Source organism: Anser anser (genome assembly GCF_964211835.1).
Source record: "Anser anser genome assembly, chromosome: 1".
Taxonomy (NCBI): domain Eukaryota; kingdom Metazoa; phylum Chordata; class Aves; order Anseriformes; family Anatidae; genus Anser; species Anser anser.
Window position 1 is genome coordinate 209326521 of NC_139720.1, and position 21553 is coordinate 209348073.

A 21553-nucleotide genomic window follows, 5' to 3' on the forward strand; every position below is an offset into this window, starting at 1 on the left:
CCTTAATTATTTATTTGATTATTAGATTCTCTCTTCTATATTAGAACATGAAATATTCAGTTGTTTGCCTATCTATCCTGAAAACCTGCTTCCTTTTTAAGGGATCCTCAGCAACCCTATCAGGTTAGGTGCCGAAATGGCACAATGTGCTACAGCTCCCAGAGCTCCTGGTGGTGGCGGAAGGTAAAACTCATCTCTTTTTTTTCCAAAGCACTGAAGATTGTCGTATTTAAGAAGCAGCTGGTGCATTTCAAGCTTCTTATATTTAAAGAGCTGATATGGAGTAGTGTTACTGTAGCCCTAGGTTTTCTTTAAACAAATGATTGATTTAAGTTCAGTGGGGCCAAGAGTTTGGGTGAGAGGGGCTGGCTGAGCTGAGATCGCTTCTGAGCTGAGATCTCCGTTAGTATCCGAACGTGTCTGTCTCAAGGTATCACGGGTTGGTATCACCAGATGATATTTACCATGCAAGGATGGGCTGAAGTGGCCTGTAGGCTGCTGGTACTTCAAGTTTGCTGAGCTCAGCTGGCAGTGAAAGGTCCAGCCCAAAGTCCAAGAAGAATGGTACGTATCTGAACGCCTTTCTTAATTATGAGCTTACAGATTCCCCAGCATCTTTCATATGGAAGCTGTCAAAGGTGAAGGCTGAGTCTGTTTGTCTCCCTAGCATAAAATACGGAGACTTTTCAGTGGCTTATTTTGATAGTAATAGAGAACATGTGGATGTATTTTGGGGTTGTAAACACACTGGATTGAGCATATAGATAATGTCCTAGGGCGGATCTCATGGTTTGCTGCTAATGACAGCTCTCAGCATCAAGGCTGGGGTCTTGGAGAAGCAGGGAGCTGCCGGTGGTGGCAGAACAGCGATGCCGGCAGGGGCTGGACGGAAACTTGCAGCCGAAATGGATGCCCCCAGGGAAGGGGTGGGAGGGCAACAGAAGATGGTGTTGGTCTGAGGAAGAGGATGGTTGCAGGTGTAGGTGGAAGCAAAAGGTAAAAGCTCAGTTTCCCAACTGCTGAGGGAATTTGGAGGATGCTGGAGCAGCCTACGGTGGATTGAGGCATCCTGTTTGGGAGCAGGAAGGAGCGGGGGGCTCCTGTGCAATGAAGGGGTGCTCAGAGTGAGGACTGAGCCTTATGTCTTTGAGCAACAACTCGTGCTAAGTGAGCTGGAGCTAATCTGACCTGCTGCCAGGTGTCTGTGTGTCTTGTCCTGCTGGGAAATAAGGGCCTTTGCCATTTTAAAATCAGCTGGAAAATGTGTTTTTCTTTGTACTGCCTTGGTACTCTCTGGTACTCTCCGGTAGTGCCCGGTTTGTTAGGGTCAGCTCAGCCATTTAGAAAGCAAAGCTGAAACCTTAAATAAAACCTGAATGAATGACCTGCTTCTCCTCCCCTTTGTTTCAATGACGCTTGCAGAAATGAATGGGGGGTGCTTTAAGGAGTTGTGTTTCTCTGATCTGTTTTAATTAGATCTTACTTGATAGAGCAAAGTGACTTTACACTGAAAGCTGTTGCAGAAAGTGTGATTTCTACTGCTTATTTTAACCTGTTTGGAAGTCATTAATGCTCTGAGAAACACCAGCCTGGAAGCAGGATGTAGAGCCCAGCTTGAGGAGGAAGAGGAGGAGGCAGATGATGAAATGGACCCTCCTGGCTGCTTGCTGTCTCCCCAGGTAGAGCTTGGTGTCTGCGGCTCCAGGTGCAGAGGAGGAAACGGGGGAGGATTTGGGATCGGTCCCTAAAGCTGCCCTCCCCAGCATCACTTTTACATGTGGGGTCAGTAGGGTGAGGCTGATGACAAGAGCAGGAGTTAATCACCTACATAATTGTGCAAGTGCCTCGTCCCAGCTTGGGTTAAGGAATATTAAGGGGAGGACACATGTGCCCCCACAAGCCCCCTGCTGTAGGATTTTATCCGCTTGTGGCTGTAGGGCAGAGCTGGGTGCTGGAAGTCCAAGAAACCAAGCCTAACGTGAAGAGGACTTTCCCAGGTCAGCCTCCTGGCGCTGGGAGCCCTGCCGAGCTCACACAAGCCATTTGGGTGCTGAGCCCCATGTCAGAGGGGGAGCTGGAAGAAAAGGGAATGTCTGGAAGGGGGAGTGAGCCAACTAGATGGTGGTGGCACTGCTGCGATGTGCATCCCATGTCCATGTCCTTGTCCCACGAGAGCCCGGCAGCCAAACTGTGTCATCCTGCATCCTGCTGCTCCCCTCGTGAAACTTCACAAAGCCGGGCACCAGGCAGACCGGAGGGCCTGGTAACGTACCCCAAAAGTGCCTGAAAAAGTGGTAACGGGGCTGGTGGCTCTGCCAGTATTTCCCTCAACACCATTACTTGAGTGTTTATTTTATTTTATTTATTTTATTTTATTTTATTTTATTTTATTTTATTTTATTTTAGTTTAGTTTAGTTTAGTTTAGGTTAGTTTAGGTTAGTTTATTTTAGTTTAATTTAATTTTAAGTTGTTATTATTATTATTATTATTATTATTATTATTATTATTATTATTATTAAATTTTATTTTTTTTAGTCCCATGGCAAAGTAGAGGAGCTTGTGCAGAGTTCCTGGTTGAAACCTTGTGGCTACAAAATGCTTCCCAACCCCAGTCCTCTCATCCCACTGCTGCCTTTTTTTTCCACCTGCACGGGAGGGAAATGTACCTGTGGTTATCTCAGAGGGGTGTCCCAAGGCTAAATATGCACTGGGACACACAAAACCTGCCCTGGATCTTTAAACTTTTACTTTTTCATACGTAAATTTAGCGTTTTCACTGGTGGGAACAGTTCTGCAGGGTCTTATTATTTGGGAGCGAAGTGGGGGGAATGAGCAGGAGCAGAGGCAATACGCTGGTAGGTACAAGAGAGGAAGAGAGGGTTATTAGCGCATGCTTCAGGGAAAACTGCTGCACTTTATATAAGTGATGTTTTTCCTGCATCCCTGATTTTTATTGCCCAGAAGGGTCCCAAGTTTTGGTCCCGAGGCTCATCTTTTGGGAGAATTTAGAGCTTGAACTCCGTGAGCTTGCCGGGCTTAACCTGGCTGCTCCCCTCCAATTCCTGGGGCTGTGCTGCCCTCTCCGGGCAGCTGCACTGGGGATAATTCCTCTTTGTGTTTCCCTGCTGCCACTGCAAGGCTCCAAGTTTGGAGGCTGAAGGCAGGCAGCACACCCCAGCAGGCATCAGGAGATGGTTGTGGTGCTCCAGCACGGTCCTTGGCCACCATCCCACGTCCTCCACCTCCATCTGCTCGAGGTTTGTGCCAAGGTCTGGAGGAGGCGTCCTGCACCTCACCTTGAGAGCTGGGCGTTGAGGAGTGGCGACGCCTCTGGAGGAGGGCAACAAAGGTGGGGAAAGGGCTGGAAGGCAGGTGCTGAGAGGAGAGGCTGAGGGCACCTGGGTGGAGAAGAGGAGGCTGTGGGGTGGCCTCACTGCTCCCTGCAGCTCCCTGAGGAGGGAAGGCAGAGAGAGAGGCACTGGCTTTTGCTCCTTGGGCACCGACGTTGGGTTACGCAGGAATGGCACGGAGTTGTGCCAGGGGAGGCTCAGCCTGGACATCAGGAAAAGTTTCTTTACCGTGAGGGTGCTCAGACACTGACACAGGCTTCCTCGGCAGGTGGTTGATGCCCCAAGCCTGCCAGCATTCAAGGGGCGTTTGGAAAATGCTCTCAGGAATGTGCTTTAATGTTTGGTTAGCCCTGAGGAGAGGAGAGGAGAGGAGAGGAGAGGAGAGGAGAGGAGAGGAGAGGAGAGGAGAGGAGAGGAGAGGAGAGGAGAGGAGAGGAGAGGAGAGGAGAGGAGAGGAGAGGAGAGGAGAGGAGAGGAGAGGAGAGGAGAGGAGAGGAGAGGAGAGGAGAGGAGAGGAGAGGAGAGGAGAGGAGAGGAGAGGAGAGGAGAGGAGAGGAGAGGAGAGGAGAGAGCAGAGCAGAGCAGAGCAGAGAAAAGAGAGCAGAGCGAAGAGAGAAGAGAAGAGAAGAGAAGAGAAGAGAAGAGAAGAGAAGAGAAGAGAAGAGAAGAGAAGAGAAGAGAAGAGAAGAGAAGAGAAGAGAAGAGAAGAGAAGAGAAGAGAAGAGAAGAGAAGAGAAGAGAAGAGAAGAGAAGAGAAGAGAAGAGTCCCCACGGTGCATGTCTGAGCATCAGCAGGGTGGGTGCCTGCAGGTGCCCTCATGCTTCCCCCAGGTCTGCTGGGGCCTTCTGGTGGCCCCATACTCACTAAGCCTGATTAGAGGGAAGGGACGTGTCACCACTGTGCTGTGACAGCTGGTGGGTTTGATAGGTATTGGCACCACCATCAGGGCCGGCTTAGAGCTATGGGATGAGTGCAAGGTGGCTTCCCCTGTCCTGCTCAAGCTAAAGTCCTCTAGTGGTGTCCAGGACTCGAGCACACTGGGATTGTGCCATAAAGGGCCATGGGCAGAAGGGTGAGAAGCCTCTGGAGAGGTCAAGTGCCACCAAGCACAGCCTGGGCCGTTGGAAACATCGAAACTGGAGCACCAAATCTGAGCCCCTCCAAACTCAGTGGGGCTCAGGAGCAGCTGGTGCCGGTCCCTAAAGGGCGCCCAGCCATGGGGTTTGTAACCCAGGGGTGGGGGAACCTCGCTGTGACGTCCCTGCTGGGTGTAGCAGGGTGTCCCTATAACCAGGGGGCCACCAGAGAAGGGACAAACGCCTTGGTCCAGATTGACCCACTGAATCTGGAGGAGCGTGAGGCAGGAGGAGGCAGTGCAGAGCAGCAGAGCAGGCAGAAAACAAAGCAAAACCTCTCTGTGTTCTTTTCCTGACATCCAGCGGTGTCTCCCCCACTTCACTCTGCTCAGGCACAGAAACGTTTGGCATTTTCCTGAGCTTTTCCCAGGGGTTTTCATTCCTCGCTGCTCCTTGAATCTGCTTCACTGAGACTTCCTTGGACCTTTGGGTTATCACAAGTTGCATCCTCCTGTTTGACCTGCATTGCAAACTCCTAGTTTCTGCTGGGAAAGAGCAAAATGATGACTAAAAGACAGCCATGAAACAGAGAAGAAGAAAGGAGAGGACAGGCTTTCACCCTTTTTTTGTAATGCCATGCAAGGCGGACCACAATGCAGCAGCACCAGCCCCATGAAGGAGAGTAGGCAATGGAGTTACAAGAGGCAGAGCGCTTGTTGCTGTGGGAGGGAGAGCTTTGGGGTGCAGCGTGAAAGCTTCCCTGGCCATACCACAGCCTGTATTTGTGCTCCCTGTAGCTGGGTGTTGCGTTGGGCTGTAGGATAAATCTGTGTGGTCCCAGCTGGCTGCCTGCCCGAGGGATGTAGCTCATTAGGAGAAGATGCTCAAAGCCCAGCTGTAAGTCCCAGGGCTCAGGAGAAACTGCCTGGCTGCCTAAAGCTGATTTTTGAGTTTAAATTCTGTCGCTTTGGGTAAGGTGTGCAGCCAGCAGGTCACGGGCTCTAGAAGAAACCTCTGGCACGTCTACATGGGCTTTGCTCCTCCTTTGCTCAGCGTGAAGCTGCCCTCAGAGTCTTTACATTCAGACATGCCCCGTGTCGAGGGTCTGGAGGTATCTCTGCCCGGGGCCTCTGGGCCTGGCCCCGGGCACCCCTGAGCAGAGCCTGGCTCCGGCCTCTCAGCACCTCCCGGCAGTGCTGGTGGCCATGGCTGGCAGCCCCCGGAGCCTCCTCTGCTCCAGGCCCAGCAGCCCCAGCTCTCGCAGCCTCTCCTCACGGCAGAGGTGCTCCAGGCCCTTCGGCACCTCGGGGGCCCTGCGCTGGGCTCTCCCCAGGGTGCCCAGCTCGGGCTGGGGCTGGGGGGCCCAGCGCTGGGCCCAGCACTGCAGGGGTGGCCTCAGCAGCGCTGAGCAGAGGGGAAGGATCACCTCCCTCTGCCTGCCGGCCCTGCTCTGCCCCAGGCAGCCCAGGAGACCACGAGGCCTCTGAGTGCCAAGGGCACGTGGCTGCCTTCCATTCCACCCGGTGCCCACCAGGACCCCCAGGTCCATTTTTGCAGAGCTGCTGCCCAGCTGGGGGCCCCCAGCACATCCTGCTGCAGGACTTTGTGCTTCTCCTTACTGAACCCCTGCTCCTTTCCACCCCCAGCCCATCGCTAACTGGACCTTCTGCCTTTCGGTGGGACACAGCTCCCTGCAAAAGGCAGACTTGCCTGCTGCCACAGGAGAACAACCGCAGGGGAGAGCAGGGGCTGAAGTCCCCTCCTGCCCTCCTCCTGTATCGTTCCTGCCCACAAACACTGCAGTTTCTGTGGTTAAACTTACGGGGACCTCGCTCCCTGCACGAGTCACCTGCTGTCAAGGCTCCGCAGCAGCTCCTTGTGCAACCCTACGGAGCGGGGACACAAGCTCAGCCCAGGGGTGACCGACCCCATCGATACAAATGTCCCAAGCCACTGGGGGACAGTGGTAGGATGAAAATGTGATTATTTCTCACCAAAATGCAGCCCGGGACTCTGCATCTAGTCAGGCACCTGGGCACCGAGATGTCCCTGCTCCCGGCGCTCCCTGTTTGTGCCGTTCCCCCCGCGGTTTTATCTTCTCCTGACACGAATAGAGGCAAAATTCAGCGGAGTTCAAGGCTGATATCCCCGAGCCGGGCTGTTACGGCTCCGGCCCCTGCAGATGCCCTCTTTATGGGCTCATAAACCTCAGGGCAGGGCTCCAGCAGGTCCTGGTGCAAAGCAGGTCTGGATGAGGTCCATCACGTGGAGCGTGATAACAACCCCGCTCGCTTGCTCTCCCTTCAATGTCAGCTGCTGGAAGGGCTGGGACACCGGCCGGGACACCGGGCAAGGATTTTCTGGTTGAGATAAGCTGCTGAACTCTGAGCCAAAGATACCGCAGGCAGAGCAGCCCCCGCCCTGCCCCTACGTCATCTGCCAGGTGATCGCAGAGCAAACCGAGGGCTTTGCGTCTCTGCACCCAGAGGAAAGGGCAGGATGCAAAAGCACGCTGGTATTTTGGAGGGGGGGGGGGGAAGCAGGGATATTTGCTGGTTTGGGGTAGGGCTTTGGTTGTGTTTTCAGTGATGGTCCTTTCCTTTTTCATGGTCTGCCCTTTGCTGCAGGGAGGAGTTTTGTGCTGATGATGTTGCTCAGCCCTGTCCCCTTTTTCCCCACATACCCCATGGAGCCTGTCCACACCTTGAGGATGCAGCAGCTGGAGGAAAGGCAGCCCGGGCAAGGACCGCAGTGAAACTGGGCTCAGCACAGCCACAAGCACACCGCTCAGGAGGATAATCCAGCACATCAACCCCAGAGACTAAAACTGCTGGACACCCACCTGTCAGGTACCTGGGGAAGCTGCTCTTGCTGCTCCCTACATCGTATCAGTGCCATCAGGCTTCTCAGTCTCACCCTTCCCTGCCCTCACTATCAGTTTTCCAGAAATCAGACCATAAACCAAGTAATTTATCTACAGGCTTGCACACAGCCCCACGCCGTGCCTCTACCCCAGCCAGCTGAGTGTTAGCTTGAAGGTGGTCAGGAATAGAAACAAGCAGCAACAGAAACAGCTGCTTCTGCCTTCAGCAACCTTTTGTGGCTCCCTCATTATTTAATATTCTAACTCCAAAGGAAAATGATGGTACTGTAGGATCTAGTGCTACCCAAGGATTACCAGTACTGCTTTTACAGTGGAACTGTTATATGCCCTTTGCTCGTCATTAGGTTTCAGAGTGAATCAGGCTGTCATCTCTGTGGCCCATCTTCTAATCAAAAGTTTATATTTGTAATGTGATCTGCCTAAAAAACACTGGGCCATCATTTCTGCCCCCTTCTTCTCCTCTCCATTTAGACAGCAGTTTGCTGAATTTTCTTTTCAGGGACCTTCTCTTCATCCAACAGGAAAAATCCCAGTGTAAAAAGTGATGCCTGCAGTGGTGGCATTTCAGGCAGCCCTTTGGGGCAAGGGGGGGATTTTTTTTTTTTGGTCTCTTGTGCAGTGGAGAACTAAATAGAAGTTGGAGCTGTGTAAGGTAAGCCTTATAGCCTGAGAAACTTCACGGATATCCCTCTGAAAGGCCACCATGCATTGGAAGTTACAAAATTCAACCGCACAAACTGCTTTTGTTGCACTGATCTGCCCCTCACCCCCTCCAAAGGGAGTTATGTCTCTAATAGGATTAAGATCTTAAAGCCAAAAACCATTGCAAAATAAAAAATAAATAAAATAAAATAAAATAAAATAAGCACTGTTTGGATCTGGGGCTGCTCAGAAATTGTGTGCTGCGGATTCCTGCCCAAGGCTCATAGATGCAGGAGATGCTTTCCAGGAGGAAGCTTGTTAGTTTTAATTCTGAAGATCAGCAATGTCTTGCCCAAATCGCCTTTGGGATATCTCCTCGAATCCCACCCTGCGGACACATAATTCTGCCAGGGCAGCGTTTCAACACCAGCCTCTCACATTCTGGGTGGGCAGGGCGTGGGACGGATAAAACCCGGCTTCACCCACGAGTCCCCAGCTCCTCCAGGAGCCATGCCCCCATCCCACGATGGGATTTTAATTTTCCCAGCCTCGGGGGGCTGAATTTATGAAGCCTCACGTGGCCCCTCCTACGGTGGGAGGGACGGCTCCGGCAGCCTCCCTAACACTGGGTGTCACACAGCGGTGCCACCATTCGGGTCCTGAGTGTCACGAGCAGAGGACACAGCGATCCAAGAGCAGCAGAAAGCAAAAAATAACCCCTCCATGTGCGTCCCGGCGAGGTGAGTTACCTCCAACGTCCTCGTGCTAAAGATTCCCCCCACCTATGTGAAATGCATACCTCCTTGCCCGTTCCTGCCTGCCCTAAAAGTTAGCTTTGCGAGGGGGAAGGTGGATTTTTAGGACTTTTCTTGTATTCTTCGGAGTTTTGAGAGTGTTGGTTGGCGTCCGACAGCGGGGTGATTGTCGCAGCTGCTGCCTGGGTGGCAGAGAAACAAAGCCCGAAAAGCAGGAGGATGGGGAGAAGCGGGAACAAAAGGGGATTATTTGCAAATGGGGGTGTTCCCGGTGACTTCTTGGAGAGAAAAAGGAGTTTAGGAGTCCGGCTTCACTCTGGCACCCCTGCCAGAGAAGTTTGCCGTCACCTGTTGAGGGGAGGAAGGGGAGCTGGGGAGAGACGTGAGCGGTGGGTGGCCGGTGGGGCTGCTGGAGCCGGGGGCTGGTGGGAGGGAGCTGGCGGCTGAGCATTTGTAATGCCTCGGATAAAGGGCTGTTTCCATAGCAAACGGGAGAAAGGAGCCTCTCTTTCTTTCCGCGAGCTTGCCCGGCGTGTGAACAGGGAGGTCGTCCCGGGAGCAAATAACCCGTGAAAGGGCAAACATCTGGGAAGAGCTGCAAATCATCGAGACCTGGTAGGGATGGCTGGAAGGGGGCAAAGGCTCTCGGGTCTGCCACCCGCTGCGAGCCAGCTCGGATGGGCGACCTCTTCCCTTCCCCAGGCTGGGTGCCCTGGCGCAGGGCTGCGTGCTGGTGTAAATCAGGAGCAGCTCGGTTAGCTGGTGTCAACGCGGGGACCAATTGGGGTTGGATAACGCAGATTTCATCTGGCTGGAGGTCCAGAGGGTGTACATCACCCTCTCTTCCCTCCTACTTTTTCTTTGGGAATCCAGGTCTCCCAAGGGAGTCTCTCTCTGGACTTATTCTCTGGCACATGACACCAGGTGGAAGGGTAAAGGAGAAGGGAAATAATTTCCTACAGCTGCTCAAAGAGTTTAGCTGCATTTAACAAAAGAAAATGCAGAATGTGCTGTGGGACCAGATGGATTTTAATTGAAAAAATGCTCCGCATGCGAAGGGAGCCAAAGCTGCCTCTTTGCAACTTTGCAATTGAAATGTTTAAAAGGTGTGCAGGGTTTCCAGGGCGACCTGGAAACTTTGCGGAGAAATAGAAAGCTGGGTTTCACAGCCGGTCCCGTGGCTTTCTTACCACAGAATCACAGAATATGGCATGGCATTGGACCGAGGAGGTGACTGGATGGTGTCTTTTGGGCTTGAGGTGTCATTAGGGGTGATGAAAAAGCAGCTCTTTAATCTTGGTGATCACTTGCTGCGGGACTGCGTGTGTCTTAGGAAGTTCCTCTGTGCAAATAGTTGATGTATGGTGGTGTTTAGTGTGATAAAATAACAGCCAAGACACACAAGAAGCATTATTTCTCTACATTTGTAGCTTTGGGGCAATGAGGCTTTGTTTGCTTGCTGTGCAAGAACCCAGAAGCTTCAGAAAAATATTTGTAATAATTGTGTGCAAGCGGCTTCTGAAGGCATCACCCATCAGCTGAGGTGCCCTAACCCGGCACATGGGCTCCTGCATCCTCCCCACGTGGAGCAAATCCTGCCCAAGTGACCTCTTGGTGGCTTGGGACAGGAGGGTCTTGGACTATTTCAGAGAAGAGTGGATAGGATAAGAAGTTGGGAAGATCCTTTGGGCTCCAGATCCCACAGGAAGGGAGGCAACGGATGGAGCAGCTCGGAGAGGATGCCTGCGGTGGGCTTCACACCAGGCTGAGCATGGGCTCGGCTCAGACACCCTGTGCAGGGGAGCAGAGGAGGCTGCCCGAAGGAGGAACACCTCTGCAGGCAGGACACGGCACGGGAACAGCTCGAAGCACTGCCGTGTGCCTGCATGCTCGAGCTGGAGCCTCGCTGCTTGCGTAGACCTGTTGTGGAGCCAGTCCCTTCCTTACCCTCCCGCCTCATTTCCTCCCTTCTCAAAACTAACTGCAAAAAGCAATCCCTCATCCCTCCCGCCTCCATCTGCTCTAATTAAGCTGGAGGCCCCTGGAAGGTGTTCAGCCCCCCGTGGTACCGAGCTGCTGCGACTACCTCGGGTCCATCCCCTGCCGCTGCACGATTTTGCAGCCGCTCTTAATCACAGGACTTATTTTGGAAGGTCTCCAGAGTCTGAGAACTAAAAGCCACTTTAGAAAAGAAGGGGAGGGGGGAGGAATTGGCAGGAGCAATGGCTTTTTAAAAGGCTACTTATTTCTTAAGATGTACTTGCTACTGATTAACCTTTGCTCCGTGATTGCTTTAATTGATTCATGCCTTAAAGCGGTCTGAGAGGTTCTGTGGGGTCAGTGCTCTCCGAAGTGCTCCATTTCCCTGAAAACTTCTTAAAGCTTCTTGCTTAGGCAAATCCCAATTTGGGCGTGAAATGCAGGTGAACGGCTCTGATCCATTTTCCTTCCCCCAAACTACACAACCAGTGCTTTACCTCTCCCTTCCCTCGCCTTCTGCCAGGCTGTGCCTGTGTTACTGTGTTATGGTGACTGTTGGTTTGGGGATGTTTTGGGGCCATTCCACAAGAATGAGGCACTACAGCATTGGGAACTACCGCCTTCAATCAGCCTGTTGAGCTTCTGTGGTCCCCGTGCAGCCTGTTGACCTTCTGTGGTCCCCGTGACTGCTTCCTTTAACCATGCATGGAGAAATCCTGCATTTCTTCCTACTGCAGCGGGGACAGACCCAGAGCAAAGGCAGGGTTTCCAGGCAGCAATGGGCTTTGGTGCCCAAGGGCCATACTTAAATCGAGGCAACCTGGGAGGCCCAAGAAATGGTGCTTGGGTTTTTGGGTTGGAGTGATGAATGTCCTTACGTCTTGGGCTGGATTCATGCCCTGGCACTCTGGCTGTGTTCATCCAACCTGTTCAAGATGCCTGCTCTTGGATGGGTTGAGTTGTACCCATTCCTCTTCACTCCTTGTAACCACTCAAACACGGAGGAGATGGGTCCTAGAGGAATTAAAACAGAGGAATTGAAACACCCACCACAGACTCTACGGCTAAATAAATTACCCTCTTCTGATCTGTTGGGATGTGAGCGCTGCTGGGTGTTGACCCAGCAGAGCCAACCATACCCTAGGTCCTGAGGTTGTCCATCGGGGTCCTGCACGCTGGTTTTCTGCACGAGGTGGTGCCCATGCGATGAAAACCACCATGCACCTGCCTTGCTGAGCAGGCCCTGGAGATTTTCACGATGGGTGAAAAAGAAATGAGCTGTGAAGTCGTCATCTGCTGCTTTCACCGTGCTTTCAGCACGCCCTTGCCCCATGGAAAATGGCACAGGGAATGACTGCTGATGGAGATGTTCATGAGGGGGAAAAGGAGGCTCTGGGTGATGGCTCCACCACACTGGGAGGCTGGAGTCAGGATGGGGATCTTGGGCGTGGATCTTGAGTGTCAGGCCATCCTTTCCCTAAATCCATGCAAAACTTTCCTGCGATGACTTATGCAGAAACGCGTAGCACTGGGGGTGCGCTGGGAACAGCGGGGCGGCATTGTTACGGGGTAAAAACGGGCCAGCCCTGATGCATATGGATGCTGCGGATAGCTGAATAGAGAAACCTCCGGCCGACGGCGTGGAAAGCGTCCCTTCCTCCCCTCCTTGCAGGGCTGTTTTGCTCCAAACCCTGAACTTTAACACAGGCAGCCCGCGGGAGGGCCGGCGCTGGGGGCTTCGGGCGGTGACCGTCCAGGGCCCCCGTCCTTTGTCCTGGCTGAATAGGGCTCTGCAGAGCCGCCGGCGGAGGTATGTGATCTGCAGACCTCTTTTCTTCTCCCCCTTTTGGCCGACTGACAAAGTCTTCCCTTGGAGATGGCGCTGGCGGCATTGCGCTGCCCTCAGCAGGGCTGGGGGGGCCGGCGGGGGTCCCCCACGCTGTGTCCCCATCTCATCATCTCCCCTGAGCAGTAGGGCACAAAGAGCCGCTTAGGAATTCCCAGGAGCAGAGTGGGAGCCGAGCCAGGATGTGCTGAACTGCACAAAGTGGGATTTATCTTCAAAGGAATGTTTCCCCCCTTTTCTGAGCACCATTTTTAATTTTTTATTTTTTTTTTGGCTTCCAAGGGATTTATTCCTCCTCCTTCCCCAGCCCTTTTTTCTTCGCTGTGGCCACTTTTCAAGGGTGGCAGAGTCTTCTTGGAGAGCTGGGGGCCACCCAGGGGCACAGCCCCAGGCTGAGCTCCACGTGTGACCTGAGACCATGCTGAGCACAGCCCCATGCCCTGCACCACCTGCAAAGTTGCCATGAGCCAGGTGAGGACAAAACCCTCCTGGTGACCACGCCGAAATGTGGGGAGCAGCTTCCTCTCAAACCAGTCGCTTTGAGTTTCAGGCTTGTTTTCAGGCTTGACTTGTAGGTAGGATCTCCCCAGTGCTCCCCATTCACTCTTGGCATGACCAAAATGACATGTGGACACGGACATCTCATAGAATCACAGCATCATTAGGGCTGGAAAAGCCCTCCAAGATCATCTGGTCCAACCATCCCCCTACCACCAATGTCACCCACCAAACCGTGTCCCTGATCTCGGGGCTGTCGGCTGCCTTGTGACTGGGGCCGACATCTGGCTTCAACCACCTCCTTGTGCTCACAGCTGGAAGCTCACAGTTCCCGACCCTTTTGGGGGCTAATTTCTGCCTTTGCCCACCTGTAGTGCCCAGAGGAGGGAATCCAGCTCCCCCAGAAGACTGGACATCCATATAACGGACATGCTGAGCAATGTGGGGCTGTAGCCCAAGCTCATGGGTTACAAATCAGCTGTATGAAGGCTCTCAGGGTAAAAAACAGAAGAAAGGAACTGCTGATGGCCCAGCAATGGGGCCAGAGCTACCTGTGTGCCACCCCACATGTGGTGGGGCAATGCCATGGCTGTTCCAGGGTGTTTTGGGGGGCTGGCCACCATGGTGGCTAGTGGCCTGAAGAGGCAGGGCAGGTGAAGACACCGTGAACGGCTGCCCAGGGAGTGCCCTCTGGTTCTAGGAGGGATGAGTCTCATGTAGGGAGGCTCGAAGCCCACCCCAAGCTCTGGTCTAGCAGGTAATAACCTTCATAATATCCTTTTACCCCAAATTTAGTGCTGTGCAGTGCATCACATCTCTAGGGATATGCAGCATGGCACCACAGGAAAAAAAACAAGCCTTGCTTCTGCATTAATGGAGCTTTAATGCCACACGGCATTTCCCTCTTCACTTTAAGCAAGCAAATATCTCCTGTCCCAGCCGGGACATCCCGCCTCATCTGCTGCTGCTCCAGCATCGCGTGCGAGACGCTGGCTGCTCAGCGGGGGATTTCTCAACCCTTCAGCTTTCTCGTGGGCGTTAATGAAACGAGCCTGAAAGGGAAGTTTGGGAAGCGATGCGATCCTGGGGCTCGTTGCAAGTGGAGCCCTTTAACACCCCGATATCTGGCAGCCCTGGTGTGCAGATCTGGGCTCTCCGGGGGCATTACCCCTGGTTCTGCACCTACATAGTCCCACCTTGTTTCCAGACCTTATAATTCATCTTCTAGGAGAAAGAAAGAGCCATGTCCTATGAGTGAATGTCGACCTTTTATTTTATTTTACTTGAGTTTTCTGATGTTTTTCAGGCCCTTCCATGGCTGAACTGGACCCTCTCCACATTTTAGCTCATGACAAATTACAGGAAAGAGACACCACAGCATAAAAACCTGCTACGTTTGGGTCAACACTTGATGTCAGAGTTTAGGACTTTATTATTCTCAGCCAGAATTTTCTCTCCCCCATTTCTCCCCTTGGCCCTGGAGCATCCCCTCCCTGGAGGAACGAGCCCCAGGGCAGGGGTCGGTGCAGCTTCTGCCCACTCCTCCTCTTGTCCCCCCATGATGGAGGGGCTGAAGCTTCAGTCCTTGGGGTCCTGGAGACCTGAGACTGGCATGGGCTGAAGGCTGGGGGTGGCCTTCACTCGAGTGGTGCGGTGGAAGTTTCTGGAAGGACAGTTGGGGCTGGTGGAACCTTCCGTGAGGAGGGTTGGGGCGGGCAGGACTTCCCAGAAGGACAGCGGGGTGAGCTGGGTGGACCTTGCTGAAAGGTAGGTGGGCTGGAACCTCTCTACAAGCAACTGGCAGGCAAAAATAATTCAAACCCCGACCCGACGGGACAGCTATGCTGGGATTTACCTCCTGTTCCCCCTCAAAGGAAAATTTCTGTAGATGAAAGCATCCCCATACGTGCCAGTCCTACACCTTTGCTCCTCGAAGATGGAGGGACTGGGGCAGCAGGCGAACCTCTGCAGACCCAAAACCATGCGGCCCTTTTGGGAAGTCTCCGTGTAACGAGGGACGGCTCCAGCCAAAAGTCCAGCCAATGCTGTGGCACTTGGCAAGTCTTTCTCCACCCCTTCTTTTTCTTCTTCCTTTTATTTTTATTTTTATGTCAAGCCACTAAGCTACTATTCATTGCCTTTATTCTAAACACTCATTTTGCTCCTAGCAGGAAAGAGGGAAAAATCTATTGTAGTGCTGTGAGGCCCTTTGACAAACACGACAATTTCCCCTTGCCTGTTTCAACACAAAACTGAAAGCATTTGCACAAAATCCATCGCACATGCTCTGAGGCTTGGCCAATAATTTCCTAGGCACGCATTCGCTGAGGCAGCCCGCAAAGTGCTTTGAAGATGAAGAAAACCAGCTGTGATTTGTGATGATGATGATTAGGATTAGACGAGGGTTCTGCAAGAGGTTGTGGATAATGAGTCAACCCCGGGGGCTGGGGACAAACTTGGTCAAAACATGAGAGCGTACTGTGAGAGTTTCTTGAAGTGAAGGGAGACCAAACAATTTTTGGGGAAAGGAGAGGATTAAAAAAAAGTAATTTGGGCTAAAACGTGGTTCAACTTTTAAGTGTTCATTCCTATGATGAGCCCTCTGAAATAAAGGCAGGGATTAAGGTACCTTTTCTGCTCCAGACTCTCATGGACGATGCCTGGCTTTGCTCTGAGGTGAGCCCATCACCATCGGAGTGATGTCTGCTTCTCCACGCAGGGATATGTGCAGAAGCCTGGGGCTGGCAGCGGTGTTTCCAAAACCGTACCGATCATCCTCATCAATTGGGGTTCCTGTAGGGCTTGTCAAGTTGACCCCCACCTCCACCCCAAAATATATGGTTGGTTGCCTTGGAAAATCCATTTGCCTGCATCCTCAGATGAATCCTGGTCTAACCAGCCAGTGTGGCTCGTGTTGAGCACAGCTCACGCTGGATGGCCGACCTTTGAGCCTCAGCACCGACTCCTCTGTAAGTCCCTCTGCAACCCGAAGAGATGCAAAGCTTCATCTGTATTTTCAGGTTCATTTGTCTGAAGCAGGCGTGATTATTTATGACCGTTCAAACTGCGGAGGCATATTGCAAAACACGGGACATTAACCTTGCTGGAAACCTCCCCAGAGCTCTGAGAGCCACAGCCACTGCATGCTGGAGGTGTACAACAGCACACAAAATGAAACGAGTATTGTTCCTGCAGCCACGGGAGCACTTATTCCTCATTAACCCCTTCTCTTTCCATGTTCATTCATTATTTTCTGGGGTAAGCCCCAGCATTTCTGTGTGCTGAGGGCTGTCATCTGCCTCAAACCAACAGCTAATCAGTCCTCAGGGCTACTTTGCACATACTCGAGTCGAGCTGCACATCCTCCCTGGGATCCCACGCAGAAGCAAGGCATAATTAGGGCTAATAAAGAAGCTGTTGAATGTCTTGCTGATAAATTATAATTATCACCTGCCAGGGAAAGGAAAGGATGTATATCCCGTATCACAGGGAGGTGTTGACTAGTCTTGTTTCATATCAACCTTCTTCCTTCCCTGTGTCAAACCTCTTGTGTGCTCTGAAAAGAAAGTGAAGGCTGATGGCAGTGGAACAAGAGGAAACCAAGGCTGTGATCCAGATCCTCGGGCACACTGTGGGCTGGAAATGCAGGTTTAAGGGAGGCTCTTTGCTGAGTTTTCTGGCTGGTGGCAAGGTCTGTGTGCAGCTCGTGGGGACGGTGACCAACCAGCACCATGTCTGGATGTTGATTTTTCTCCTTCCGATTCTCCTTCTGAAGATTCCCAGGTGGAGGGGCAGGGTGTGATGTCCCCAGAGAGCAGAGGGATGGCACTGGGGGTCCCTGTGCCAGGCGACTTCAGTGGCATCTCCACCATCAAGCGAAGGAGCTGCAGGCGCTGGGAAGGCTCAGCCTTGGCACAGGGTTTACTTTCTCTCCAAATTCTGTCCAAATCCCTTAGAAATGGCATGGGCAAAGCAGGGATCACCCCTACCTGCTGCCTGCATCAGGCTTCACAAGGCATCATGATGCTGAGGAGAAAGCATGGACTTCAAAGCCTCAAGGAGAAAGCTATAGGTGATGCCAGGTTTGGCTTCTGTACCTGTTTACCACTCAGAAGATGAGTTCCCCAGCTCTAAGCATCAAATGATAATAATAATAACAATAATAAGGCAAGGATCCTCTCCTTGCTCGTGCACTTGCCTCTCCAGCCAGCTCTGCTTGCACTACCTTCTGCATCCAGGCTTTGCAGCTGAATGTATTTCCCAATTTTTTCTCCAGCTCATTTCTCCACCACCCCCCGGGCTAGTTCTCATGCTTTTCCTCCCTCTCTGTCGAGCAGTGGGAAATGAGCAGCCCCGCTCAAATGCCTGCAATTATGGGGACTCTTATCTGTGAGCAAACAGTCTCTGTTTGCAAAGGAAAGACCTGAGGTCTCTTGGGATTATGGAGCTGGAAAACATGTGTTACTGCTGTCATGGCTCACTTGCTGAAGCCCTAAACTTTGCTCTCCTGCTGATGCATGTTTTCCTGCTTGCTCTTTGCTCCCATGGCTTTCCCAGTGAATGGATTTGGGGTATGCTGTCCCCTTTTTCCAGCCATTTACTTTTGTCTGGTGGAGCTGGGGAGGGGTTGCAGGCAGCCTCCAAGTTTTAGGAGCACTCTGCTTCAAATCTAGACCAAGCACTGTGAGGTCTCTTGCTGTGTCCTAACAATGGCTGAACTGCTCCAGATCCTCGTGTGGCCCTCCTGTCTTTTGGACTCTGCACCCACCATATGCTGCAATGTTCTTTGCCCCTTTATCCCAGTTGCTGGGCCCAGAAGCCGGGATATTATCTTTGTTGGGATCAGGTGCTAGTGAATTCAAAGGCTTCAGTGCTTGATGTGGTCTGAGGCATTGCAGTTTCGGCCATACCTTGGGAGAGATGTTTCTGTGGCTTCTGAACGCCCCAGTGCAGCTGTAACAGCAGGCTGGAAATTTGGGAGCAAGGATGAGGTTGTGGGATGGAGGGTCATGGAGAAAGCGAAGGGCGGAAGAGGTGTAAGGAAGCTTGCATTAAATTAAACATTATCTGAGGACACAGAGAAAGAGAAGGACGGGGAGGCTGAGGATTTGAACCCATTTGGAGCTGAGAGGGACATTTCTGCCTGCCCTTGTGTGAAAGGCCTGGTTTTCCTTATCCCTATCAACCCTTTCCTTTGAATTTACACATGAATGCCTTCTTTATTCAATATCTCAAGCATCTCCTGTGCTTTGCTCCCCAGTGGACCCAGCAGTCCCTTGCAGCCGTGGGGCTCCAAGTCTCCCATTTGCTTTTCCAGTGTGAGCCCCGCATGCCCAGTGGGAGCAGGAGCAGCTGTGGGGCAAGTCATGATCTGGGGCTTGGCAGGGCACGTTCAGCTTTGGCTGAAAGCTTTCTGCTCCCACCAGCTGTGATATAATGGCTTTATTGGCATCCCTGGTCTCTAACCTCCGGCAGCCTCTTGTACTTCTGGATGGGGCTGGCAGGTCACTGCAAGGTCTTCTGTGCATTGCTGTTTCTCTTTTGGGCAGGATAGGATTTCAGCCGCAGGAGCTCTCATCCCCTAGTCAGCCCATGCTGGAGAGGAAGAATGGTAGAGGATGATTGAGGATGATGGGCTCCTTCTTATAAACAGCTCTGAAGATGTTTCCTGGGTTGCAGATGTTCCTCGGTGCAGAATTTGCAAACTGAGATTCCGAAACTTCAGCTTTCTAAGTGTCATTTCCCAAAAGGATGACAAGCAGTGGGTGCCAGGGTCCCCTGAGGACATTATCCGGGGTCCCAGGGCTCAGCCGTGAGACAAGATGAACCCTCTGAGCACCAAGGGCTCTGAGGTCTGCATGTGGACATCCCAAACCCACCTCATGCTGCCAGGAAGTGGATGCTCAAGAGGATTTCTTGGTTTGTTTGGCTGTGGTTAAGACTGAAGCTCTCTTAAAGGCAGCTACGTGAATGTTTCCCATTATGTGAGATGTTGTGCTTACCCGTTCCAAAAGCTCCAGCGAGACGGCAGTCATCCAAACAGTTGTGAAATACGTAACAGAGGAAACATTTACTCTCCTCTCTAGATCCATCAAGATCAGGTCGTGAAGTGGTGGGCTTAAACTGTTAGACATGAGGCCAGGCACTGAAAAAAAACTGTTAATGGTAGAGCAAATTCAGACAGGATTAGCCTGTCTTGGGAGCTGGTGGTATCTCCATCACCTGCCCTTTTTATGAGAGAGCTAGTCTAACATCTCGACTAACATCCAGATTTAACATCCCGCCAGCCAGATGGAGAGGACAATGTGCTGAGGTCTCTGCCATCTGTTTTCCTGTCAAATCCCGTACGCTGATAGATAAATACTGATGTGTGAGCCTCGTGTCTCCATTAAGAATGCAATAGCAAATTTCATGGTGCTCTGACAGCAAAGCTGCTGGTTTTGAACCAGTGTCTTCATTGCTATTGCTGGAGGGAAAGGATGAAGCATTAAATCAAGGGCTGGGGAAAAAAACGATGCTGTGCTTCACTGATGGGGAAAATCATGGTCTAGGGATCCTACTAGAAGGTAACAAATACTGCACCCGCATGGCACATGTAAACCTTCTGGTAAGAGCTCTGAAGGTTCAAACGTATTCCGAAGACACAGCTGGGGCAATTTGGCAATCGCTGGGCTTATGCCAGGTATATTTTAGTCCAGGTGACTAGGACAGCAGGATCAAATGTCATCTACACCACTCACCGGTGGCACAGAGCCCACAAACCCTCTGTGCTGGGTTACTCAAGAGCAGGCTCACCATGTCGCCATGTGAGAGCAGCATCAATTTTTTACCAGGGGGTGACCTCCTGCTGCCTCCGGATCTGATGCTGGTGAACTGAGTGTCGTGGATGGGCAAACACCTCTGTCTCAGGAAGGCATTCAGGGCATGGCACACGCGGGCACTTCTTGGTTAGGAGCAGCCTGATCTGACAACTCTTGTGCTTCATTTCCATCCCCTCTCCTTTGCAACCCAGCTGCTGTTAGGCTGGGAACATATAGCAGGAAATACATGAGGAGAGCATCATTTCCGTTTTAACTTGCATCTTGTTTTATTTGTGCCTTCTGCAAACTGATCGTAGGGCTGGATTTTTGGGGTTGTTTTTATGTAGTGTCAATTTGCAAGCTGTTATCCATTCATTTCTGCAAAGAAACGCAGGACTTGGAGTTGTTTGCAAACTATTTACATGTACATTTTACCCACGTGTGTAGTGCAGCAATCTGTTCATTTTTGCTCTTAAATTACTGTTATTACATCAGATAAATTAAGGGGATTGGACTCCTGAGCTGGGACTTTGCAGCAGATATGCCTGCATCTGAACATGACCGGTATGGACTCAGGGGCACTATGGCACTCGGAGAGCATCTCAGGCTATCTCTGTTCTCCAAAGAAGCGATGGATAGCGGTGCCTGTTCGTCTGCCAACACAGGACTATTTTTCCTTAATGTTTCCTTGTGGTCTCGATAGTGCCCTGCTGGGCAAATTGCTCTTTGCTGGCACAACCCCTGTGCTGTTTGCTTCACTGCTAACACCGGCTGCAATTTACCACCGGAGTCTTTGTTTAAAGTCCCGATTATGAACAGATCTCCCATGTGTGCATCTTTACAGCTGTTCTTTCTGGCCTTCCAACACGCTGCCAGTAGAGCTCTTTGAGTCAGGAAATAGTTTTTCCATCAGGGATCGGTCTCTGCAGCGCTGCAGTTTTTCTGGGATAAGAGGGCTGTGTCCTGGGAGAGTTTTGGTCCCTTTCCTACCTGAACTACTTAAACTGGTAAGGGGTTGCAGAGAGGTCACAGCGATATTGAGCTAATTCCCATGGCTAAGTTCATCTCAGGTTCATCTGACATTATTTGGGAATCTGCATGGAGGGCTAAAGTTAATGATTTCCTTTCCCAGAGCTCCCTGTAGAGTCAAAGGGAGGCAGAGGTTCCCTCAGAGGTGATGCAGAGCACCAAAGTTATAACCACTGACCACTCAGGGGACTTGCAATGACCGTACTTTTCTTCTAGACATCTCTCTCAGGGGTGTAAAGTTAGGTGGGGTGTCCTCAGCCACCTTACCTGCTGGTCTCTGCATCCTCTTGGGAACAATTCCTCTCCTTCTGACACAAAAAGCTTACCCCGAAGGCAAGGAGACTCACATCAATCTTGTGACCTCATTTCAGGAGGAAGATGAGATAAAGCTCTTCAGATGGAGGCCAGTTCCACCAGCCTCAAGAGGATCAAGTTTGGGAAGCTGAAGGTAGTACGTCGGCACTTGCTGCAGAGGTACGAGCACCAGCCCTTCATCTCCTGCCTGGCGGGTTTCTACAGCTGCCGGTGGAAGCGGTACCAACGCAGAAGGACCGAGCCTGGGAAATGCTGCTGCAAGACGGTAAATTAGCTCAGAATCAGCAAAGACATTCATTTCTGCACTGGGAAAAGTCAGTCCAAGCTGAGAAGCAGTTGATGCTGTGGGTCAAAGGCCTGACCTCCCTTAGAGCCC

At 51.9% G+C, this 21553-nt stretch overlaps 2 protein-coding genes across 25 annotated transcripts in view; both read left to right on the top strand.

The window, feature by feature from the left end:
• Window positions 1-21553, top strand: part of PAK1 (p21 (RAC1) activated kinase 1) — an 805686-nt gene that overhangs the window by 72380 nt on the left and 711753 nt on the right. The gene's annotated exons all lie outside the window — the stretch shown is intronic.
• LOC310904399 (glycerophosphodiester phosphodiesterase domain-containing protein 5-like) overlaps window positions 8421-21553 on the top strand; it is a 33079-nt gene continuing 19946 nt past the window's right edge. The window contains exons 1-2 of one of the 2 annotated variants that reach the window (XM_083849076.1): window positions 8421-8694; window positions 21234-21442. In XM_083849076.1, the coding sequence (XP_083705202.1) occupies window positions 21260-21442 (183 nt within the window). In that variant the 5' untranslated portion in view covers window positions 8421-8694; window positions 21234-21259. Of the gene's footprint in view, window positions 8695-18890; window positions 21443-21553 lie in introns of those variants that run through there. The other variant, XM_083849075.1, reaches the window with a different exon arrangement.